Source organism: Convolutriloba macropyga, chromosome 1, assembly GCF_964194025.1.
Source record: "Convolutriloba macropyga chromosome 1, txConMacr16.3, whole genome shotgun sequence".
NCBI lineage: Eukaryota > Metazoa > Xenacoelomorpha > Acoela > Convolutidae > Convolutriloba > Convolutriloba macropyga.
The window spans coordinates 28,669,833-28,696,428 of NC_134468.1; the positions used below are offsets into that span (position 1 = coordinate 28,669,833).

General features: G+C 34.9%; 1 protein-coding gene across 1 annotated transcript in view; it reads right to left on the minus strand.

The window, feature by feature from the left end:
• LOC142337121 (soluble guanylate cyclase 88E-like) overlaps nt 1–26,596 on the minus strand; it is a 41,016-nt gene that overhangs the window by 7,245 nt on the left and 7,175 nt on the right. The window contains exons 2-7 of the mRNA XM_075386253.1: nt 23,795–24,457; nt 23,134–23,203; nt 19,908–20,049; nt 17,610–17,739; nt 10,923–11,039; nt 4,870–5,208 (exon numbers count right to left, since the gene is read on the minus strand). Of these exons, the coding sequence (XP_075242368.1) occupies nt 4,870–5,208; nt 10,923–11,039; nt 17,610–17,739; nt 19,908–20,049; nt 23,134–23,203; nt 23,795–24,457 (1,461 nt within the window). The remainder of the gene's footprint in view (nt 1–4,869; nt 5,209–10,922; nt 11,040–17,609; nt 17,740–19,907; nt 20,050–23,133; nt 23,204–23,794; nt 24,458–26,596) is intronic.

The following is a 26,596-nucleotide window of genomic DNA, read 5'->3' on the forward strand; positions in this document are numbered from 1 at the left end:
ACGTTTTTAGGAACGAGAAATGGAGAGTTTTGTCCAAATAAAGATAGCTTTTTCCGAGAAAACAAAAAAAGAGGCAAAAGCAAGTTAAGTTTTCTAAAACACTCGCAAAAAAAACTTGATGTGTGCATTCTACGCATATCCAGCCTAGAAAAACAGGGTAAAAAGCCCATTGATTTCAAATAATTTTTCGAACGAAAAATGAGAAAAAAACTTTCTAAAAAAAAGGAAGCAATAAGCGTTTTGAAAAATGTTTTCAATTCCAGCCACTTACAAGATGTTCACTACCAAAAAGTTTACTCTGCTAGAACTGTAAGCTCAATTTAGGAGCCCCAAACAGAAGAAAAAAAATCTTATTTAGGTTTTTTTCAACAAAATATAAGAAATTTTGCTGAATTAAAGAACGCTTCTTTCGAGAAAACGAAAAAAGAAGCTGAAATAAACCAAAACTTTCAAAACTATCACAATAAAAATTTGTTGCGTGCATTCTACTTGTATTTGGCCTACCAAAAACAGGGGTTCAAGCCCATTGCCTTAATACGAATTTTTGAACAAAAAGGCAGGACCAAGCATTAGGCGTTTTGAAAAAAGTTTTCAAGTCCAGCCACTTACAAGATGCTTGATGACAAAAAATTCGCTTGGCTAGCACTGTAAGCTCAATTTATGAGCCCTAATGAGAAGAAAAATCCTATTTCCGTTTTAAGCAACAAAAAAAGAGAGTTTTGTCCAAAAAAAAGAATGCTTTTTTCCAGAAAACGCAAAAAAAAGCCTAAAGTCAAGTGAAATTTTCAAAACACATGCAATAAAAAATTGATGTGTGCATTCTACGCGTATCCAGCCTAGAAAACCAGGGTTAGAAGCCCATTGACTTCAAATAATTTTTAGGACAAAAAATGAGAACGAAACTTTCTAAAAAAAAAGAAGCATTAAGCGTTTTGAAAAAAGTTTTCAAGTCCAGCCACTTACAAGATGCTTGATGACAAAAAGTTCGCTTGGCTAGCACTGTAAGCTTGATTTATGAGCCCTAAACAGAAAAAAACTCCTATTTCCGTTTTAAGCAACGAAAAAGAGAGAGTTTTGTCCAAATAAAGAATGCTTCTTTCCAGAAAACGCAAAACAATCCTAAAATCAAGTGAAATTTTCAAAAACATTTGCAATAAAAAAAGTGATGTGTGCACTCTACGCGTATCCACTCTAGAAATACAGGGTTGCAAGCCAATATACTTCAAATATATCTTTGAACGAAAAATGAGAATCAAATTTGACTAAAAAAAAAGAAGTATTAGGCGTTTTGAAAAATGTTTTCAAGTTCAGACACTTACAAGATGCTTGAAGTCAAAAAGTTCTCCTGGCTGGCACTGTAAGCTCAATTTATGAGCCCTAAACAAAATAAAGTCCCTATTTCTGTTTAAAGGAACAAAAAATTGAGAGGTTTTGTCCAAATAAAGAATGCTTCTTTCCAGAAAACGCAAAAAAAGGTAACAATCAAGTGAAATTTTCAAAAACACTTGCAATAAAAAATCGATGTCTGCATTCTACGCGTCTCTAGCCTAGAAAAACAGGGTTACAAGCACATTGACTTCAAATAACTTTTTGAACAAAAAATGACAACAAAATTTTCTAAAAAAAAGAAGCATTAAGCATTTTGAAAATTGTTTTCAAGTCCAACCACTTACAAGATGCCTTATGACAAAAAGTTCGCTTGGCTAGCAATGTAAGCTCAATTTAGGAGCCCTAAACCAAAGAAAAATCCTATTTCCATTTTTATCAACGAAAAATAGAGATTTTTGTCCAAATAAAGAATGCTTCTTTCCAGAAACCGAAAAAAAAGCTATAATCAAGCGAAAATTTCAAAACTACACGCAACAAAAATACGATGAGTGCATTCTACTTATATTTAGCCTAGCAAAGCAGGGTTAGAAGCCCATTGCCCTCAAATGATTTTTTGAACGAAAATGGAGGACCAAATTTTCTTCAAAAAAAAAAGAAGCATCAAGCGTTTTGAAGAAAGTTTTCAAGTCCAGTCATGTACAAGATGATCCATCCCAAACTGGTCACTTGGCTGGAACTATAGGCTGTATTTAGGCGCCCCAATATAAAGAAACATCCTATATACGTTTTAGGCAAAGCAAAAAAGAGAATTATGTCCAAAAAAGAATGCTTCTTTCGAAAAAACAGGAGAAAAGCTATAATCAAGCTAAACTTTCAAAACTATCCGCAACAAAAATACGATGAGTGCATTCTACATATATTTAGCCTAGCAAAGCAGGGTTAGAAGCCAATTGCCCTCAATTGATTTTTTGAACGAAAATGGAGGACCAAATTTTCTTCAAAAAAAGAAGCATTAAGAGATTTGAAAAATGTTTTCAAGTCCAGCCACTTAAAAGATACTTGATGACAAAAAGTTCGCTTGGCTAGCACTGTAAGCTCCACTTAGGAGCCCTAAACCGAAGAAAAATCCTATTTAGGTTTTTAGCAACAAAATATAAGAAATTTTGTCGAAATAAAGAATGCTTCTTTCGAGAAAACAAAAAAGAAGTCTAAAAAGAAGCAAAATTTTCAAAACTACCCGAAACAAAAAAATGACGCGTGTATTCTACTTGCATTAAGCCTTGTAAAAGAGGGTTACAAGACCATTACCTTCAAATGATTTTTTTGAACAGAAAGGGAGGACCAAATTTTCTTCAAAAAAAGAAGCATTAAGCGTTTTGAAAATGTTTTCAAGTCCAGCCACTTAAAAGATACTTGATGACAAAAAGTTCGCTTGGCTAGCACTGTAAGCTCAACTTAGGAGCCCTAAACCGAAGAAAAATCCTATTTAGGTTTTTAGCAACAAAATATAAGAAATTTTGTCGAAATAAAGAATGCTTCTTTCGAGAAAACAAAAAAGAAGTCTAAAATGAAGCAAAATTTTCAAAACTTATCCCAAAAAAAAAATTGACGCGTGCATTCTACTTGTATTTGGCCTAGCAAAACAGGGTTACAAGCCCATTGCCTTAACATGATTTTTTGAACGAAAAGGGAGGACCAAATTTTCTTCAAAAAAAGAAGCATTAAGCGTTTTGAAAATGTTTTCAAGTCCAGCCACTTAAAAGATACTTGATGACAAAAAGTTTGCTTGGCTAGCACTGTAAGCTCAATTTAGGAGCCCTAAACCGAAGAAAAATCCTATTTGGGTTTTTAGCAACAAAATATAAAGAATTTTGTATAATTGAAGAATGCTTCTTTCGAAAAAACGAAGCAAAAAGCTAAAAACAAACAAAATTGTCAAAATAAACCTGCAACAAAAATTTGATGGGCGCATTTCCCTCGTATCCAGCCTAGAAATGAAGGTTTGCAAGCCCATTGACTTCAAATGATTTTCGAACGAAAAGGGAGGACCAAATTTTCTTTAAAAAAAGAAGCATTAAACGTTTTGAAAAATGTTTTCAAGTCCAGCCACTTAAAAGATGCTTGAAGACAGAAAGCTTGCTTGGCTAGCACTGTACACTCAATTTATGAGCCCTAAACAGAAGAGAATTCCCATTTCCCTTTTAAGCAACGAAAAATAGAGAATTTTTGTCCAAATAAAGAATGCTTCTTTCCAGAAAACGCAAAAAAAGGCTACAATCAAGTGAAATTTTCAAAACACATGCAGTAAAAAATTGATGTGAGTATTCTACGCGTATCCAGCCTAGCCAACCAGGGTTAGAAACCCATTGAATTCAAATAATTTTTTGGACAAAAAATGAGAACGAAACTTTCTAAAAAAAAAAGAAGCATTAAGCGTTTTGAAAAATGTTTTCAATTCAGCCACTTAAAAGATGCTTGATGACAAAAAGTTCACTTTGCTAGCACTGTAAGCTCAAGTTAGGAGCCCTTAACATAAGAAACTTCCTATTTCCATTTTTAGCAACGAAAAATAGAGAGTTTTGTCCAAATAAAGAAAGCTTCTTTCCAGAAAACGCAAAAAAATGGCCAAAATCAAGTGAAATTTTCAAAACACATGCAATAAAAAATTGATGTGAGTATTCTACGCGTATCCAGCCTAGAAAACCAGGGTTAGAAGCCCATCGACTTCAAATAATTTTTTGGACAAAAAATGAGAACGAAACTTTCTAAAAAAAGAAGCATTAAGCGTTTTGAAAAATGTTTTCAAGTTCAGCCACTTAAAAGATACTTGATGACAAAAAGTTCACTTTGCTAGCACTGTAAGCTCAATTTATAAGACCTAAACAGAAGAAATTTTCCATTTCCCTTTTAGCAACGAAAAATAGAAAGTTTTGTCCAAATGAAGAATGCGTCTTTCCAGAAAACGCTAAAAAAAAGGCTACGATCAAGTGAAATTTTCAGAACACTTACAATAAAAAATTGATCTGTGCACTCTACGCGTATCCAGCCTAGAAAACCAGGGTTAGAAGCCCATTGACTTCAAATAATTTTTTGAGCAAAAAATGAGAACGAAACTTTCTAAAAGAAAAGAAGCATTAAGCGTTTTGAAAAATGTTTTTAAGTCCAGCCACTTACAAGATGCTTCACGCCCCAATATTTACTTCAGGACCACTATTGGGTCAATTTATGAGTGATTGGTCTATTAGAAAGTGTATTTAACAATTTGCGAGCAAGATAAAAAAGTTTCCAGAATTTTTGAGCCTTTTTTTTTAAGTTGGGTTTCCGCAAAATTTGTTGACCTTCAGATATCTAAGAAAACCCCAATGCCTACTAATGAGAATCTCAAGCCATAACAATGAACTTAGAAGATTGAGAGCGATAAAATATCAAGCTCAGTAAAATATAAAACAAACATTTCACAAAGGTTTAATGCATTTATCAAATTTCAGGTCTTTTTCAAAATTTGTTTCTTTTTTTTCGCATTATTTTCGGTTTTTCAACCTGCAAGGACGAAAACAGTGGAGCAGCTTGCTCAACGCCTAGTTTCTCGACAACAATGCCACTTTTAGGGTTCTTTAATATCTCCTCATAGGTTTCGCGGCAGTCTTTGGGATTTGCAAAATTTAGCCATCCTTTCAGCTTCCCGTTTCTCTCTTCTTTTGCCCTTGAGTTGAGGAAGCACACAGTTGAAACTTTCGGGTAAAGACCCTTAAGTTCCATTTTCGCTGGTCCCATTGGGCCTTTCACCGTCGGCTCGAAATTTGAGAACTGAAAGGACATGGGATGATGGAACGGGTTTTCAAACCCTCGTTTCCTCGATGGTTTCGGCTGCACGTTCTCCTATAACAAAAAAAGTCGACAAAAAAAAGTAAAACAGAATTGACGCGTGCATTCTACTTGTATTTGGCCTAGCAAAACAGGGTTACAAGCCCATTGCCTTCACATGATTTTTTGAACGAAAAGGGAGGACCAAATTTTCTTTAAAAAAAGAAGCATTAAGCGTTTTGAAAAAAGTTTTCAAGTCCAGCCACTTACAAGATGTTTACTACCAAAACTTTTACTTCGCTAGCACTGTAAGCTAAATTTAGGAGCCCTAAACACAAGAAAAATCCTAATTAGGTTTTAAACAACAAAATATAAAGAATTTTGTCAAAACGAAGAATGCTTCTTTCGAGAAACCGAAAAAAAGCTATAATCAAGCGAAACTTTCAAAACTACCCGCAACAAAAATAAGATGGGTGCATTCTACTTATATTTAGCCTAGCAAAGCAGGGTTAGAAGCCCATTGCCTTCAAATGATTTTTTGAACGAAAATGGAGGACCAAATTTTCTATAAAAAAAAGAAGCATTAAACGTTTTGAAAAAAGTTTTCAAGTCCAGCCACTTCAAAGATGCTTGAGGACAAAAAGTTTGCTTGGCTAGCACTGTAAGCTCAATTTATGAGCCCTAAACAGAATGAAAATTCTTATTTCCCTTTTGAGGCAACGAAAAAAGAGAGTTTTGTCCAAATAAAGAATGCTTCTTTCCAGAAAACGCAAAAAAAAGCCTAAAATCAAGTGAAATTTTCAAAACACAAGCAATAAAAAATTGATGTGTGCATTCTACGCGTATCCAGCCTAGAAAACCAGGGTCGGAAGCCCATCGACTTCAAATAATTTTTTGGACATAAAATGAGAACGAAACTTTCTAAAAAAAAAGAAGCTTTAAGCGTTTTGAAAAACGTTTTCAAGTTCATACACTTACAAGATGCTTGATGACAAAAAGTTTGCTTGGCTAGCACTGTAAGCTCAATTTATGAGCCCTAAACAGAAGAAAACTCTTATTTCTCTTTTGAGGCAACGAAAAAAGAGAGTTTTGTCCAAATAAAGAATGCTTCTTTCCAGAAAACGCAAAAAAAAGCCTAAAATCAAGTGAAATTTTCAAAACACATGCAATAAAAAATTGAAGTGTGCATTCTACGCGTATCCAGCCTAGAAAACCAGGTTTGGAAGCCCATTGACTTCAAATAATTTTTTGGACATAAAATGAGAACGAAACTTTCTAAAAAAAAAAGAAGCATTAAGCGTTTTGAGAATCGTTTTCAAGTTCATACACTTACAAGATGCTTGATGACAAAAAGATCGCTTGGCTAGCACTGTAAGCTCAATCCTTGAGCCCTAAACAGAAAAAAATCCTATTTCCGTTTTAAGCACCGAGAAATAGAGAGTTTGTCCAAATAAAGAATGCTTCTTTCCAGAAAACCTAAAAAAGCCTAAAATCAAGTGAATTTTTCAAAAACACTTGCAAAAAAAACTGATATGTGCACTCTACGCGTATCCAGCCAAGAAAACGAGGGTTAGAAGCCCATTGACTTCAAATAATTTATTGGACAAAAATGAGAACGAAACTTTCTAAAAAAAAAGAAGCATTAGGCGTTTTGAAAAATGTTTTCGAGTTCATACACTTACAAGATGCTTGATGACAAAAAGATCGCCTGGCTAGCACAGTAAGCTCAATTCTTGAGCCCTAAACAGAAAAAAATCCTATTTCCGTTTTAAGCAACAAAAAATAGATATTTTTGTCCAAATAAAGAATGCTTCTTTCCAGAAAACGGAAAAAAAGCTGAAAACAAGCAAAATTTTCAAAAAATAACCGCACTAAAAATTTGACGTGTGCACTCTACTTGTATTTGGCCTAGCAAAACAGGGTTACAAACCAATTGCCTTCAAGTGATTTTTTTGAACAAAAAGGGAGGACCAAATTTTCTTCAAAAAAAAGAAGCATTAAGCGTTTTGAAAAAATTTTTCAAGTCCAGCCACTTAAAAGATACTTGATGACAAAAAGTTCGCTTGGCTAGCACTGTGAGCTCAAATTAGGAGCCCTAAAACGAAGAAAAATCCTATTTAGGTTTTTAGCAACAAAATATAAGAAATTTTGTCCAAATAAAGAATGCTTCTTTCGAGAAAACGAAAATGAAGTCTAAAATGAAGCAAAATTTTCAAAACTAACCGCAACAAAAAAATGACGCGTGTATTCTACTTGCATTAGGCCTTGAAAAACAGGGTTACAAGACCATTGCCTTCAAATGATTTTTTGAACAAAAAGGCAGGACCAAATTTTCTTAAAAAAAGAAGCATTAAGCGTTTTGAAAAAATTTTTCAAGTCCAGCCACTTAAAAGATACTTGATGACAAAAAGTTCGCTTGGCTAGCACTGTAAGCTCAAATTAGGAGCCCTAAACCGAAGAAAAATCCTATTTAGGTTTTTAGCAACAAAATATAAGAAATTTCGTCCAAATAAGGAATGCTTCTTTCCAGAAAACGAAAATGAAGTCTAAAATGAAGCAAAATTTTCAAAACTACCCGCAACAAAAAATTGACGCGTACATTCTACTTGTATTTGGCCTAGCAAAACAGGTTTACAAGCCCATTGCCTTAAAATGAATATTTGAACAAAAAGGCAGGACCAAATTTTCTTCAAAAAAAAGAAGCATTAAGCGTTTTGAAAAAATTTTTCAAGTCCAGCCACTTAAAAGGTACTTGATGACAAAAAGTTCGCTTGGCTAGCACTGTAAGCTCAGATTAGGCAAATTAGGAGCCCTAAACCGAAGAAAAATCCTATTTAGGTTTTTAGCAACAAAATATAAGAAATTTTGTCCAAATAAAGAATGCTTCTTTCGAGAAAACGAAAATGAAGTCTAAAATGAAGCAAAATTTTCAAAACTACCCGCAACAAAAAATTGACACGTGCATTCTACTTGTATTTGGCCTAGCAAAACAGGTTTACAAGCCCATTGCCTTAAAATGGATTTTTGAACAAAAAGGCAGGACCAAATTTTCTTTAAGAAAAAGAAGCATTAAGCTTTTTGAAAAATGTTTTCAAGTCCAGCCACTTAAAAGATACTTGATGACAAAAAGTTCGCTTGGCTAGCACTGTAAGCTCAAATTAGGAGCCCTAAACCGAAGAAAAATCCTATTTAGGTTTATAGCAACAAAATATAAGAAATTTTGTCCAAATAAAGAATGCTTCTTTCGAGAAAACGAAAAAGAAGTCTAAAACGAAGCAAAATTTTCAAAACTACCCGCAACAAAAAAATGACGCGTGTATTCTACTTGCATTAGGCCTTGAAAAAAATGGTTACAAGACCATTGCCTTCAAATGATTTTTTTGAACAAAAGGGAGGACCAAATTTTCTTCAAAAAAAAAGAAGCATTAAGCGTTTTGAAAAAATCTTTCAAGTCCAGGCACTTACAAGATGTTCACTACCGAAAAGTTTACACTGCTAGAACTGTAAGCTCAATTTAGGGGCTCCAAACAGAAGAAAAAAATCCTATTTCGGTTTTAACAACAAAATATAAGAAATTTTGCTCAATTAAAGAACGCTTCTTTCGAGAAAACGAAAAAAGAAGCTGAAATAAACCAAAACTTTCAAAACTAACCGCAAGAAAAATTTGTTGCGTGTATTCTACTTGTATTTGGCTTATCAAAACAGGGGTACAAGCCCATTCCCTTAAATGTAATTTTTGAACAAAAAGGCAGGACCAAATTTTCATTAAAAAAAAGAAGCATTAGGCGTTTTGAAAAAAGTTTTCAAGTCCAGTCATGTACAAGAAGATCCATCCCAAACTGGTCACTTGGCTGGCACTATAGGCTGTATTTAGGCGCCCCAATATGAAGAAACATCCTATATACGTTTTAGGCAAAGCAAAAAAGATAATTATGTCCAAAAAAAGGATGCTTCTTTCGAAAAAACGAGGAGAAAAGCTATAATCAAGCGAAACTTTCAAAACTACCCGCAACAAAAATAAGATGAGTGCATTCTACTTGTATTTAGCCTAGCAAATCAGGGTTAGAAGCCCATTGCCTTCAAATGATTTTTTGAACGAAAATGGAGGACCAAATTTTCTTTAAGAAAAAGAAGCATTAAGCGTTTTGAAAAATGTTTTCAAGTCCGGCCACTTAAAAGATACTTGATAACAAAAAGTTCGCTTGGCTAGCACTGTAAGCTCAATTCATGAGACCTAAACAGAAGAAATTTCCCATTTCCTTTCTAAGCAACGAAACATAGAGAGTTTTGTCCAAATAAAGAATGCTTCTTTCCAGAAAACGCAAAAAAAAGGCTACGATCAAGTGAAACTTTCAAAGCACTTGCAATAAAAAATTGATTGGTGCATTCTACGCGTATCCAGCCTAGAAAACCAGGGTTTGTAGCCCATTGACTTCAAATAACTTTTTGAACAAAAAAATGAGAACGGAACTTTCTAAAAAAAAGAAGCATTAAGCGTTTTGAAAAATATTTTCAAGTTCAGCCACTTATAAGACACTTGATGACAAAAAGTTCGATTGGCTAGCACTGTAAGCTCAATTCATGAGACCTAAACAGAAGAAATTTTCCATTTCCCTTTTAAGCAACGAAACATAGAGAGTTTTGTCCCAATAAAGAATGCTTCTTTCCAGAAAACGCAAAAAAAAGGTTACGATCAAGTGAAACTTTCAAAGCACTTGCAATAAAAAATTGATTGGTGCATTCTACGCGTATCCAGCCTAGAAAACCAGGGTTTGTAGCCCATTGACTTCAAATAACTTTTTGAACAAAAAAATGAGAACGGAACTTTCTAAAAAAAAGAAGCATTAAGCGTTTTGAAAAATATTTTCAAGTTCAGCCACTTATAAGACACTTGATGACAAAAAGTTCGATTGGCTAGCACTGTAAGCTCAATTCATGAGACCTAAACAGAAGAAATTTTCCATTTCCCTTTTAAGCAACGAAACATAGAGAGTTTTGTCCCAATAAAGAATGCTTCTTTCCAGAAAACGCAAAAAAAAGGTTACGATCAAGTGAAATTTTCAAAGCACTTGCAATAAAAAATTGATTGGTGCATTCTACGCGTATCCAGCCTAGAAAACCAGGGTTTGAAGCCCATTGACTTCAAAAAATTTTTCGAACAAAAAAATGAGAACGAAACTTTCTAAAAAAAGAAGCATTAAGCGTTTTGAAAAATGTTTTCAAGTTCATACACTTACAAGATGCTTGATGACAAAAAGTTTGCTTGGCTAGCACTGTAAGCTCAATTTATGAGCCCTAAACAGAAGAAAACTCTTATTTCTCTTTTGAGGCAACGAAAAAAGAGAGTTTTGTCCAAATAAAGAATGCTTTTTTCGAGAAAACGAAAAAAAAGCTAAAATCGAGATTAACTTTCAAATATGCTTGCATTAAAAACTTGATGTATGCGCTCTACTCGCACCCAGCTTATACTATAAGTTCAATTAGGGAACAATGAACATAATAATGGGTCAATGTGTCAAATCGGTCAGGGGAAAAAGGGATCAAGCGACCCATAAATCGCACAAAAAGAGACCACAGCGCTAATATAATTGTTACAAAGTTCGTTTGAGAGCAATTAAACACGTTTACGAATCCATAGGACCAAGATTACATGTCCTTAGATGTCTGCATGATTAAGAAAAAGTCCATTAATGCTACCGAGAAAATGCAGGGGTCTCCCGCGCTATTACTCGGCAGCATTTCTGCGTACATGCATACATGCAGTAATTAAAGTATACTTTAAAACTGACCTTTTCGACCACCGGGTGATCGAATATCTCAATAGATTGAGAACGATAGTACGCTACTCTGTCACTCTTGTGAGGAATTTTATAACCTTTTGGAAAGGTTGACATAGTTATAACTACCTGAAATGAGGCATTGGTATACATATGAGCAGTACGTCACTTCAACACAACCAAAAGACACACAAGAACGCTCGCAAAAGTCTGTGCGCAGCACATATTGTTCTTAGAGATCCTATGGGGGAAAGACAAGGTGCAATAGGGGGGGGGAGCTGGCCAACCAGCGTCTCAACGGGGCGCACCTTTGCGGCAGAACCGCCTATGGGACGGGATTACTAGGTTATTAGTAGTAAATATAAATAAATATGTGGTTCGCAATTATTGAACCACATTACCGGTTGATATAAGTTATAGGACATTATAACAGACATAACAGGGCCAATTTTGGCGTGATTGGCCCATCTGGGCCAAGATCTGACCCAAAACGTGGTGAAGAAATGGTCTTCCTGGGCCAAAATGACCTGATCTGCAATGGTCAATATCTCGAAAGTGAAAGCATCATATGAAACGTATAATATACTGTTAGAAAGCTTACTACAAATGCTACTAGAATATCGAAACGAAATCCTGATTGAATTGCTCAATCGCGAGATATTAAGGAATTAATGTACCGTACCATATGCTTCAGAAGCACTAGTCTTCCCACATGAAATCATCAAATTCATAACCAAGAAGTTTGGTTATAATAACCAAATTTTGTGACAACCTTTGACATGTCACAGGGGATCTATCCAGCCATATTTCAACGTTCTACAACGTTTTTGACCAAGTTTTTATCGACTCGGCAGGTGGGTCTTCTCTCCAATATGGCCAAAACTGACTGTCCCTGTACCGGTCAATATTTCCAAACTGGTAAGGAAAACGCTATAAGTAATATATAGTCTGAAAGCTCGGCTCATGACACGTTCAAATATGCAAAAAAATCCAAAATTGGTGCACTCTACGAGGAGATATTTCAAAAATACGGCGTCGTACCAGGACCCCAAAATGGAAGAAGAAATGAGCTGCAGAGCTAAAATTGACCATCGAGACTCCAGAAAACACCCTATGATTTATACAGGGAATTACTCCCCACTATCTGAGGATTCTAAAACACTATAATATGTACCTTAAATTCACTGTTTTGTGGTACCGAAAATTGGGTGACCCAAAATGTACTAAAATTGGCAGTTTTCGCTAAGTTACCCCAAAATAACTTTTTAGCCGAGCCGTTTTCGGGGATAACCAACACACGCAAGCAAGAAGGGTTCAGTACCAACAAAATGCGACTATGCCCGCTTGATTTGATAACGTACTTTAGAAGATATTACTGAAAATCCAAAGTGTACCTCTGATTTTGGGCTATATCACGACCCCCATTTTTGGAGAAATCGCAAAAATTAGCGTGAAAAACCACTAAAAACCTGTTTCTGGGCGTCCTGCAAGTCAACAATGGACAAATTGACTGTTCCTAGCCTTTATCACGATGTGGGAATAAATTCCCACATCGCCATAAAGGCTGTGTTGTTTTGCAAATTCGTTCGAAAAATTAGGACTATAACTAGAACAAAAAAAAAACAGTGAAAACAGAAAATTTTTAATTTTGGGAAAACAGTTGATTCCTCAGTTTCAAACTGTCCAAAACGTCTCATTAAAGACGATTAGCAGTCAAATATAACTCCACATTTATGAAAAAAATAAAAAAAAGGACAGTTTACTAAAAACAAGTTTTTTTCTTACAAAGTTTGATCAAAACAAAATTGTTCAGTCCTTTTCAGTTACTTTTATGAAAGTAGCCTTAGAGTGCAGTATAAGAGCATCCCCATGCGCTATCAAACGTCATTTTTGATGCAAAAATCGAGCAATTATAAGAAAAATGCTAATTTTTCACCTGACTTTTTTACGGAGTTCATGGCAACAATATCAAAGACCATAGAAAAAAAATGACAAAAGTCACACTTTTAGAGGTATGCGCCCATATAGGATGGCTGTGGGTGTCTAGTGCAGCCCTCTTAGCCAACTGTTTCTTAATCCACGATACAACAAACTATAATATCATTAAATTTTAAAAAAAAATATATTATGAAGAATTATCGCCTATTTTTGTGTAATTGAATGAGCTTCCTGTTAATAATTAAGCCTTCTTAACATACTTCCCTCAAAAACACTGTGGTATAGCCCTTTTTTTCTGAACAGAGTGGTTGTTGTAATTACTAATGATTTTGACTCTAGAAACAATGTGTTTGTGTGAAATTTTACGGTCGTTTAATTTCATTTCCTTTATTTTTTTTTGTATAGAACTCAACATGTTGTTGAAGTGAACGAAAGCTTTCTGCTATCAAAAAAACCTTGTTTTAGATTGTTTTTCTGGTAAAAACAATTGAGGAACCCAAACGAACCATGTAAATAATGATAAAAGCAGATAAACTCTTGAAAATTAGTTTTGTATTTTTGTTTCAGTTAGACAAAAAAATAAACAATACTGATTGTTCTTAAACCTTAAAATTAATAAACTACTGAAATAAAGTGAACAAAGGTGGCAGAGCACCGTAGTATAGGACAATTTTGAGGCGACAATAAAAAAAGTATGAAAAAAGAGATCTTCACTTAAAAATAATTTATTTATGGATTCTTGGCAATCATATCAAAGACCATTATAAAAAATACAAAAGTGACATTTTACAGTTATAAGGCCGCATATCCTGACTTCAGATGTTTATTGCAGCATTTATAGCACATTTCAACACAATCCACGAAATAGAACAAATTATAATAACATCAAATTTAAAAAAAATCATAAGTGTGAAGAACAATTGCTTATTTTTATGTTATCAAAGACCATAGAAACAAATTGAAAAAAATCACACTTTTAGAGGTGTGAAGCCATATAAGCTGGCTTTGGATGTCTATTGAAGCACACAGAGCCAACTGTTTCCTAGTCTACAATACAACAAATTATAATATCATCAAACAAAAAAAAATATATTATGTAGAATTATCGCCTATTTTTGTGTTATTGAATGAGCTTTCTGTTACTAATTAAGCCTTCTGAACATGCTTCCCTCAAGAACACTGTAGTGTGGTTTTTTCTCTCTGAACAGAGTGGTTGTTGTGTTTACTAATGATTTTGACTCTAGAAACAATGTGTTTGTGTGAAATTTTACGGTCGTTTAATTTCTTTTCCTCTATTTTTTTTGTATAGAACTCAACAGGTTGTTGAAGTGAACGAAAGCTTTCTGCTATCAAAAAAATATTGTTTTAGATTGTTTTTCTGGTAAAAACAATTGAGGAACCCAAACGAACCATGTAAATAATGATAAAAGCAGATAAACTCTTGAAAATTAGTTTTGTATTTTTGTTTAAGTTAGACCAAAAAATAAACAATACTGATTGTTCGTAAACCTTAAAATTAATAAATTACCAAAATAAATTGAACAAAAGTGGCAGAGTACGCTAGTATAGGACAATTTTGGGGCGACAATAAAAAAATGTATGGAAAAAGAGATCTTCACTTAAAAATAATTTATTTATGGATTTCTTGGCAATCATATCAAAGACCACTATAAAAAATACAAAAGTGACATTTTACAGTTATAAGGCCGCATATCCTGACTTCAGATGTTTATTGCAGCATTTATAGCGCATTTTAACACAATCCACGAAATAGAACAAATTATAATGTCATCAATAAAAAAAATCATAAGTGTGAAGAACAATTGCTTATTTTTATGTTATCAAAGACCATAGAAACAAATGGACAAAAGTCACACTTTTAGAGGTATGAGGCCATAGAAGCTGGCCTTGGATGTCTATTGAAGCCCTCAGAGCCAACTGTTTCCCAATCCACGATACAACAAATTATAATATCATCAAACTAAAAAAAAATATATTATGTAGAATTATAGCTTATTTTTGTGTAATTGAATGAGCTTTCTGTTACTAATTAAGCCTTCTGAGCATAGCTCCCTCAAAAACACTGTAGTACGACCATTTTTATCTGAACAGAGTGGTTGTTGTATTTACTAATGATTTTGACTCTAGAAACAATATGGTTGCGTGAAATTTTACGGTCGTTTAGTTTCTTTTCCTCTAATTTTTTTTTGTATAGAACTCAACATGTTGTTGAAGTTAATGAAAGCTTTCTGCTATCAAAAAAACCTTGTTTTGGATTGTTTTTCTGGTAAAAACAATTGAGGAACCCAAACGAACCCTGTAAATAATGATAAAAGCAGATAAACTCTTGAAAATTAGTTTTGTATTTTTGTTTAAGTTAGACAAAAAAATAACCAATACTGATTGTTCTTAAACCTTAAAATTAATAAACTACTAAAATAAATTGAACAAAAGTGGCAGAGTACGCTAGTATAGGACAACTTTGAGGAGACAATAAAAAAATGTATGGAAAAAGAGATCTTCACTTAAAAATAATTTATTTATGGATTTCTTGGCAATCATATCAAAGACCATTATAAAAAATACAAAAGTGACATTTTACAGTTATAAGGCCGCATATCCTGACTTCAGATGTTTATTGCAGCATTTATAGCACATTTTAACACAATCCACGAAATAGAACAAATTATAATGTCATCAATAAAAAAAATCATAAGTGTGAAGAACAATTGCTTATTTTTATGTTATCAAAGACCATAGAAACAAATGGACAAAAGTCACACTTTTAGAGGTATGAGGCCATATAGGCTGGCCTTGGATGTCTATTGAAGCCCTCAGAGCCAACTGTTTCCCAATCCACGATACAACAAATTATAATATAATCAAACTAAAAAAAAATATATTATGTAGAATTATAGCTTATTTTTGTGTAATTGAATGAGCTTTCTGTTACTAATTAAACCTTCTGAGCATAGATCCCTCAAAAACACTGTAGTACGACCATTTTTATCTGAACAGAGTGGTTGTTGTATTTACTAATGATTTTGACTCTAGAAACAATATGGTTGCGTGAATTTTACGGTCGTTTAATTTCTTTTCCTCTAATTTTTTTTGTATAGAATTCAACATGTTGTTTAAGTGAACGAAAGCTTTCTGCTATCAAAAAAACCTTGTTTTAGATTGTTTTTCTGGTAAAAACAATTGAGGAACCCAAACGAACCATGTAAATAATGATAAAAGCAGATAAACTCTTGAAAATTAGTTTTGTATTTTTGTTTAAGTTAGACAAAAAAATAAACAATACTGATTGTTCTTAAACCTTAAAATTAATAAACTACTAAGTTAAAGTGAACAAAAGTGGCAGAGTACCGTAGTATAGGACAATTTTGAGGCGACAAAAAAGCATGAAAAGAAGATCTTAAATAAAAATTAATTTTTTACGGAGTTCTTGGCAACCATACTAAAGACCATTGCAACAAAATCCTAAAAGTGACAATCTTATAGGTATGAGGCCGCTTATTATAGCTCCAGATGTTTTTTGCAGCATTTATAGCACATTTTATCGCACTCCACGAAATACAGCAAATTATAATAACATCAATTTAAAAAAAATCCTAAATAAGAAGAACAGTAGCTTTTTTTGTGTAATTGAATGAGATCTCCGTTACTAATTATACCTTCTGATCAAAATGCCCGCAAAAACACTTCAGTATGGCCTTTTATTTTTGATGCGAGTGGTTGTTATTTCTACTACTGATTTTGGCTCTAGAAACAATGTTTTTGTGCCAAATTTTAAAGTCGTTTCGTATCTTTTCTTCTATTATTTTTTTGAGAACTCCACATAGTGCTGAAGTAATACATATGCCTTTTGCAACCAAAAATGTGTTACTTACTGCCGTTTTTCAAGTTTTTTAAACACTCTTTAAGAAATCTGACAAGTCATGGATTTCTTGGCAACCATATGCAAGACCATTAATATTTATGGTCTTTGATATGGTTGCCAAGAAATAAAAAATCGAACTAACTTAATTTGCTTTTTTGGAACGCTTAATGTAGTCAGAAGATGTTAATTAAGCTGTTCTCTGTAATATTTTTGTATTTTTTGACTTTGACTTTTATGGTCCTCTATGGCACCATAAATGTGTATGGTCTTGGATATGGTTCCCAAGACACCATGAACTTCATTTTTTTTTCAAGTGTCTTGATGAGTTTCTCTCCACTCAGAGTGCATTGTATGGGTGTTTTAAGAGCTTTTTGAGCAATGTTGATTTTTTTGCATGGTCATCTATATGGTTGCCAAGTTACCATAAACTCCATATATGGCTTGGATATGGTTGCCAAGAAAGGTTTATGGTGGTCAACCCGGGTCACTAGTTCGATTTCTGCACCAAGCTTGTGCCAGTAGAATTCAAACCCTCCCCCGGCTCAGTGGAAATATTGCTGTAGCAGGACCAGGACGATTTCGAGCGCACACCTCAGCCAGGGTATCCATCATATAAATGAGTTCGAATACAAAATCGAATGTTGAAAGATTTCAAATTTAGTATTTCAGTTTTCCTTTTCAAGAATTTCAGAGGATTAAGTTTTTGAGATGATAATTTGATGATGTCTGGAAGAGCTATAAAAAACCAGGTCGAGTCTCAAAGTTGCAGACAAAATGACCGATATCGATTTCAATTTTGTGTGCGATTATAATTAATATTGCGTGAACTATTCGAAAATTGAAAGTCAAAGCGAGATCTTTTGGAATTATGATAATACCTTTTGAAGGGCAGCAGACAGTTGGTTGCTCTGCTGTGAGCCTGCAAGCACAGCTGCCCTGGTCGAATCATGAAGGGCAAGGTCGTTAATGTACAGACCACATTTCATCATCTGCTTCGTGTTATTCAACCTACGCATAACACAAGAACAGATTTTGTAAATTTGATGGCGCCAACTCTGAACAGCATCAAAAACCAGCAGATAGCAAGAGAGAACTTTTGAAGCTGGAAAAAATAAGGATCTGTCAAAACTCTAAATGGCCAAAGCTGAAAAAAATTACACGTTGGGACTGAAAATCAGTCCCCAATTTGGGAAGGGCAACCTGGAGCGACTAAACATATTGACACTTGGTGAGGACAACCTCTAAGCTATACATGCAACCAACGAACCGAATTCCATCACATCCACACCTGTGACTATTAGCACTTATTTGGTGAAAAAGGGGATTTTTTTCACAAACTATCTGTTTTTAGTCAAATTTATTAGTGTGTTCCTTTTGTGGTTTCGCCTTAACCATCAACGCCCGAAGAAAATAATGCTTTAAATAACCTGTCGCAGTTACTTGACATGAACTAAAATTATGTAAATTACTGAAATTAATGTAAATATTAACTTTAACCACCCAACAACCAATCAGTGATGAGCAAACATTAGGCACTGGATGATATTTTAAATAACATTTACTTTAATCGAATTGTCTGAATAGAGTACAAAAATTGTATTCAGGACAAGGACGATTTCCTGCTCCTGAATACAATTGTATTCAGGACCATTACAACTAATTAACACGTCCTCAGATTGACTATGATTTGATTGTTGAACAATTTTGTTTTGTTTTGTGTTGAGTTTCGCTAGATCTTAGAACAGGTTCCTAGTTCAATTGAGCTTTCCTACTAGAAAATACAAACATAAATATCCTTGACCAAAGCCTCGCAAATTTCATTACGAAATTGAACATAATTTAACATCCAGGATATTCTTAGCTTTAGTCAAACTTAAAATTACAGTCCTTTAAATACGTCGGAGCGGCTAATTGCCTGACGAGATTATAGTTCAATTGGGTCGAATAAAAAAAACAGTAAAACTCTGCGTAAAACTCGAAAACCAGGCTGTGAAGATTGGCTTCCGCTGAGCAGACGCAACAAAATTCTTAGTTGTTTCAAAGCCCCTGTTCTGCTCAATTTACCAAGTAAAAATTCTTACGCCTTGGGCAATTGTACAGTATAAATAAGTTTGCGCTTGAAAGGACGCAATATTTTAACCACAGTTTTTTTAAATAAATAAAAATTTCAGTTGATGTGGCATTAGGTAAACAGTTTTCTAGGCTCAATTGATCCAATCACTGTTGAACGCAGTTCAGATAATATCCTAGAATTTGCAGAAAGTGCAAACCAATTTCAGGTATCCTTTTTCACGGTTTCCAGATACTCATATTGACTGCAGATTGTAGTAAAAGGAAATCACACATGTGGTACACAATGTTCTGCTTTTCATCAGCAGTATTTTGAATTGGTTTTCTGAAATTATTCAACATTAAAATTTTTTTGCTCAACTTCTTTACTCAGTCAACCAAATTTTTTGATCTGTCCCTTCAACTGAACTAACAATTGTGAATTACCCTTGTCAAATTTTTACCCCAAAAAGGATATAAGTTTAGGGGGGGTAATCTGGGGAATTTTTAGTCAACTCCCCTCAAAACGCTTGAATCATTTTCAGGGGCAATGTGGGGTTATCCGATGCAAGAGTGGTGTTAATAGGGGTAATATTGGGGTGGGGAGGGGGGGGGGTATAAAATGGTGAAGGAGTGGGGGGGGGGGAGGGGTGGGGTAATTTTGGGGGACAAAATGATGCAAGAAAAGGAGGGCAATTATCCCCCTTGGAATCCCTAATCTTACATCGTTTTACCCCCTTAAAATTATCCCCCTAATCTTACACTTTTTTGGGGGGGGGGGGGGGGTGGGGGGGGGGGTAATTTTTTTTATGGGTAAATTCAAAAAATTCTCCCATTACCCCCCCCCCCCCCCTAATCTTACATCTTTTTTGGGGGTAATATTCGGGGGATAAAAACTTAAAATTCCCCCTTTGCCTCTTATTGCCCCCATTACCCCCTAATCTGACATCGTTTTACCCCCTAATCTTACATCTTTTTGGGCGGTAGTTTTTGGGGGTTAAAATCTAAAAATTCCCACATACCCCTTTACCCCTCTAATTTCACATCGTTTTTCCCCAACATAGACAATTACCCCCTAAACTTACATCAGTTTGGGGGGTAGTCAGGGGGTAACAGTGTGAACTAACACTGGTGTGCAAATGAACATGAACTGGTCCCACTCCTCCACAAGCAGCATTTGACCCCTCAGAAGTAGTTTGCCCATTGTCACCTTCGAGTTCTCATCAGTCTGTTCGACCAGGGTGCTACTCGACACACTCGAGGAATCAGCTAGAACATTACACATTTAAGTTATCGGGATAAAGATCGACACAGGATGGATAACCAGACCAAAGCACGATACCCCGGGTCGAAATGTCACCGCCATTCAACGGAAAATTATGTAAGATAACCGGTGAATGTGAAAAATTTTGTAAGATAAGCGGTGAATGTGGTGAAATTACATAAATCAGGCGGTGAATGCGGTGGAAAAAAAACATTATCGCCTGGTAGCGATGAAATTACATAATTTCATCGCTGAATTTAGCAGTTAAATTACATAATTTCACCGCTTAACTTAGTGATGAAATAATTTGATTCACTGCTTAGAAAACGCTTCAAATTGTTTTCTGTCCAACGAAGTTAGGATACATTTATTAAAAGGCGTAGGGAAAATTTACCCACGAGTAATCATATATCTTTTTAAAACTTTTAAGCGGTGAAATCATGTAATTTGACCACTAGAGTAAGCGGTTAACTTATAAAAAATCACCACATTTCACCGCTGAAAATTGTAATTTCACCACTAATCTTACAAAAAATAAACGCGCATGTTTTACAGAAAGTAGACTGAATTTGATTTAAATTCAAAACAAATATGCTCGAATTTAGTGACAGGTGGCGCAGTGGAAGAAGAGGAGGTGAGAGGTTCGAATCCGGGCAAGGACTGTAATTTGTAGTAACCGGTGAAATGTGGCAAACTTTTGTAATTTCACCGCTTAATCTAGCGGTGAAATTACATAATTTAACAGAAGTTCATCGCAAAATTATCTACGAAATTTGTGGTGAAAAAAAAACAAATTTTGACAGCTTATCGTACATATTTTTGGAATTTTTCCTCGAAACGGGACATGAGATCAAAACGGTAGGATTGTATAAACCCCTCCCAGTGCCCGTTAGGACCCTCATTTGGAAAAAATTACAAAGTACATACCAGGTCATAGCGTGAAAAGCGGCATGCTGGTGAATGGGGCGAAGAAAGCGCCGAAAAACACCCGAGTATAGTAGTCGTTTATTATAGTACGGTCCTTCATAACTACAACTTCTCAAATAAAATTATCTCAACCGGTTAACTACAGGCTCTCAGGTGGCCAGTTAACTACTAGTCAACTCATATTTGAGTAATTTAATTACAGATAAGGAGAACAATTTCTGTCTATGAGCATCTGCCAGCATGCTTTAAATCAAAGTATTCACTCGTCTATTGTTTAAGTTTCCAAAATATAGACAAAAATTTTGAAAAAAGTTGTTAATGATTTTCATTGTCTTTTAAAAAAAATATTAAGAAAAAAATGTGTGGTTTATCTAATCATAAAAAACCGTAAAAAGACAAGTCAGCTATAGATGAGTGGATAACTGGTTACGAACAATGAATGAATATTTGATACCAGCTTAAATATAACTAGATATAACAGAAAATCAACAGTAATCAATATAATTAGAAATTGTCGCATATATTCACTCCGAAACCACATTTTTTTTTCAACGGGAAGACGTAAGTGGCCATGGCTGGTATCTTTGAGCGATGTCATATTTTTTTCAGTCTCTGCCAAGTGAAATTTTTGGAAGCGCTCGAGTTTTCTTTTGCTTCATTTTTCACTTTGGCGAGTTTTATAGGCAAACCGCAAGAAATGACGGCCAACAAAACCAACAAAAAAACTTTTAATCGTTACAAAAACCAACAAAAAACTATGCTCAATACTTGACACAAGACTTGTTAGGTCTTGGCCAAGACTTGCACAAGTTTTGGCGAACACAATACTTGTCAAATTTTAGCCAAGTATGCTGCTCAATACTTGTCAAGTCTTAGCCAAGACATGCTCAAGACCTGTCAGATCTTGGCCAGAACTTGACTCAAAACTTGCCAAGACTTAAGACTTGATCTAAGATGAGCCAAGTCTAAAAAGTGACATGATCAGAGCTCTGATACAGTACTGATCCAAGACATCCAATTTCTCAGAATTAGTCCTAATTATGACTTGAGTTTCAGTCCGGGTGGAAAGGTCTACTTTTACCGGAACTTCTTAACCATATCACAGATTATTCTAATGTTTATTGTGTTTTTAAACAATTGGTTTTGTTAAACACTGAGTTGAAGGAGCTTAATCACGTAGTAACCGTACATTTTTATTTTCATAATTTATTTATCTCTTAAATTGCTTTAAATTCATTACGAAACATTGCATCGGTTGAAATATCAATTGATTCATTTGATTGGTCAAAAAGTATCCGTGCATATCAAAACAAACACCCAATGAACAATTAAAATCGTTTTAGCAAACTTTTAAAACAAAACGTCGTATACAAAAAAAAGGAAAAATTTTACAGCTTCAGCATTTAATTTCAATGTTTGCAGCACAAGTAAATTTTTAACAAATTCTTTTGATTACTCGAATTTTATTAACATAATAATTTTTTTGGTTGACAGGGTGAGCAGGATATGCGTTTTGAAGGATTTCCGAAACTGAGAGTCTTTAGAATAATTGCAAGTTTAAGTGAAGTTACTCGACCCAAAAATCAAAGAGTCTCATTGATTGAATTCACAAAAAGCGTTACAACCTCTGCTTTGTTATCAACCTCTTTTGGAATCTGAGTCAATTCTCTCAAATATGAAAATATGCTTAATTCTTTTCCGTCAAAAAAGAACGATGTTTTTTTTAAATGAAAATGAAATCAGCAATTAAGGTAAATTTCATGACTTTCAATTTTGGAATGTCGCACAAGCTTCACTTTCTTCATCTTTTATCAAATTTTATCGATTTTCTACATTATTTTCCTCAACGATGGCAATTGACTAAAATAAGAGTTTTCCACGTTCAAAGGCATTGCTTAGGAGTTTGTAGTTGTTTCTATAGAATTTTGTTAAAAAATTGAAGTGTGATTTTCTTTATTTCTTATTCTATACTCGGCGGCGCATTCTTTGGAGTGAATTGCTGAATGTATTAAGTAGCTAAGGTAAATAATCACAGTGTTGTATTTTTAAGTCAAGTTTAAATTGGAGTTGATTCCGAAGTCTCCCTGCGTTGGTTTTATCGTGAGTAGTGTTAAATTGATTATATTTGAAGAAGAGACTACATAATTGCTCATGTTTCTCACCGTTTCTTTTTCTGGGCACCAGACAGTCAACAGTCTCCAGTTCGAAGGAGTTGTTCTCGTATGCAAGGAGCTAAAACGTCATATATGAGTTCATTCAGAGTCAAATCACAACTCCTTTTGGCCATCGAGTGTAACATTAAAGTATCATATATGATGCCATAGAAATTATTACGTGTTTCCGGACGTGCTTCTAACAAAGAACCCAGGAACTCGTAAATGATTCTTGCAACACTTAAAGTATAAAACTGTAAATAGTTTTCGCCAAATTAACATCCGACAAGAGAACGAGATATGAACGATTTTTCATTGACCTTGTTGTTGATTTTTCATTGATCATGTTATCGTTCAAATTAATGAAAATCTTTTCTTTCAACAATCTGAACAATGTTGAAGCTAATTTGGTTACTTTTTTTTAACTGTCCCAGACCTCTGATGAGATCTCTGATCAGACCATCCCTGAGGGAAGTGACCTCTGATCAGACCAGAATCAGACCATTCTAAAGACTTTTGTGCGCACGAACAAAGTTACAGACATAGTAATTTTGGTTTGGAAACACACCGTGTGCGTTCGACATGGATCTGATTCGAGTCACTTCCATCGGGGACCTCGATCTGGGGAGCTTATGAGTTTCCGTGAAATGCCGGGATAAGTATTACTTACCGTTTCCCATGTTAAGCTGGCCATCGGTTTCACCAGTTTAAATATATCATCGACCGGCTGGTTTAGAATGTCCGGCATGATCTCGAAGAGACTGTTTCCAACGTTAGTTATCATCATAGTCCTGTCAAACACAATGTTGAATGGAAACAGCGAGAACAAGAAGTTCTGCTTAACGTGTAGGCCAAATTTGTTGACTTTTGACGACGGCCGAGTTCGTTTTTGGTAGTCAGTGTTATCGAAGAACACATCAAATGCTACGAAAGTTGTTTCATCCATCAATCGTTCCTCTTTGACCTCAATTTTGACCTCACGACCGAATAAGTACTTAGCCACCGCAAGAATTTGTCCTTTGACGTACATTTTGTAACCCTTTCGTTTACTTCGGTAATGTAGAATTAGACCATTTCGGCTCTCTTCGCTTACAATAAAACTGACCCGCTTCATTTCAGGGTACGATTGACGAAAGTATTCGTGAAGGTTGTCAAGACCATTGAAAAAATCCGAGAGAGTTCGGCCCAGCAGGCGCATGAAGTTGTCGTAGCCACATTTGATGCAGAATTCCACAAATTTGGTGCCCTGGAACATGAGTATTTCGTCGGCAGATTGTTTGAGGATTCCAGTAGAGGCGTTGGTCAGCCTCGGCTGAAGAGTCTCAGAGTAAACCTAAACAAAGCGTGGGATAAGTAAAATATTCACCGGAACTCATTATGGCATTGTAACAAAACTGAATTGCGTGTTATTCCTATCGAGGAAACGTTGTTAATATAGGTATATTAATATATAGTTAATAACGTTTATCGAGATCAAGCCCCTAATCTCAAATTGTATTGAAAAATAATAGAAGACAAGTAAGAAGAATAGTTTATAGCTTTACAGGGAATTATCTTTTGTGTATTGTTAAAAGGCGAAAGGGACGAACCTTATACAAAATATGCATGACATAAGCTTGACATAGCTTGACAGGAAGCTTTCCTTGTTCACACATGCTTGGCGGGAGATGGAGCCTTGAGGAACAAGATTTAACAAGAATTTGGGTTATAAGGAATGAAGAAGTTCGAGAGCTTAAAATGAGTTGATATAAAGGTGAGCACAATAGGCTTGTAAGTAAGAGATGCTGCCCGGAAGTTGGTGGCAGAGCAAACCAGCGCTGAATCAGTTTAGAGACATTTTTTTCCTGAATAGCCAAAACTCTGTACATGTTCAAAATTACACTGGCTAGTCTTCATTTTTTAGTAAAATCTACTACATGAAAATAGTATTTTCAGTTTAAGTCCAACCAACGAGATTCGCTTTAAATGCGATTCGGACTTCCGCGTGGGTACTTGTAAAAACTAATTTGCGTAGCAAGTCGTAACCACTAAGCTAAATGGGCTTTGTAGTAATTGCTTACAAACTAGCCTATGTATAAATAACGTGTATACTACTTTAGTAAATACCAGTTACAAGCTAGAAAAGTATGATTTTATTCTGCTGAGAACTCGGAGACATCAATATAATCACAACTGTGATAACCCTGACTATAGGGTACAATCGTGCTGTGAATCCACGTAGATTTAGATGTATGGATTCGAGGTACGAATCCAAGTTTCCAACGTCAATTGGATTGTTACTTTTAGAATTGACCACAATCGCGGTGCGAATGTAGGCAAATTAAATAATGATGGATTTCTCCTTCAAATCCGCTAAGTTTTTATCTAGTGGAAAAGAGATTAGATTGTGAACGACTGAATTCAGTAAGAAGATTCAAAAGAATGAATAGTTGAGTAAAAGTGGGAGGTGTGATCAGTATGAAGTAATGACTTTTTAGTCGGCGGTAATTTATAATTATGTGAACATTGACTTTTAGTTTTACAAGGACAAGTATAAATTAATTAAGTACAATTTACTAAATGAGAACTAAATTATGGTACAACCGTACCACATATCCTGCGCTGAACGAAAAATTTTAAACTGCATCAGTATAAAATTTAGAAAAATTTTAATATATGTACTGGTTATTATAGATAGTATACATAATGAGTAATGATAAATGAGTGCCGTAGGATTAGTGTATTTGAGTCTCGAATGTAAGAGAAAACGAACATAACGGAAACTGACGACATATGCAGTAAATTTTATGCACTCGATATAAATTAATGCACAAACGTGATGCGAATCCATCCAACTTTATAATACGCGAATTAGCGTTACAAATGCAACATCAAATTAAAGGAATGTAGAACTAACACACAATGAGAACTAAATTTAAACGAAAACATGAAATGAATGGGAAAGCAGGGCAATTCCGAAATGATTTTAACAATTACAGATTGGAAATAATTCAATAAGTTAACAATGACAGTTTGAAATAGTTTTAGTTTAAATTTGGTTTTCCGCATCGAATACACTCATGCTAACTTCACGAGCGTAATCGTCGTAATTGTATTCTTCAGGGGACCAAGTTCCCACTGGTGGTGGTGCAGAGGGGCTTGCAACCGTCAATTCATAGTCTGTTTCGGGAACTGGCGGCCGTGTAGCTTCTTCATGGAGAATTGTTTCGATCACCGGAATTGTTCGTTTCGGTTTCTTGGAAACCGGAGCTGTTGAATCATCACTAACCGAATTGACCGAACTTTCGAATCCGTAATATTCTGGGGCTCGTCGGTTTCGTTTAGTACTAGTATTTGAGGGAGACGTGGTTGAAGACGTTACTGAAGGGGCAGCAACAGACGATGCATTTGACGTATTCAGACTCACCGATGTGTTACGTGATCGTTTTCCCCCGACTTGGGGCTTTCGTGGTTTTCGTGCCAACATTGCTTT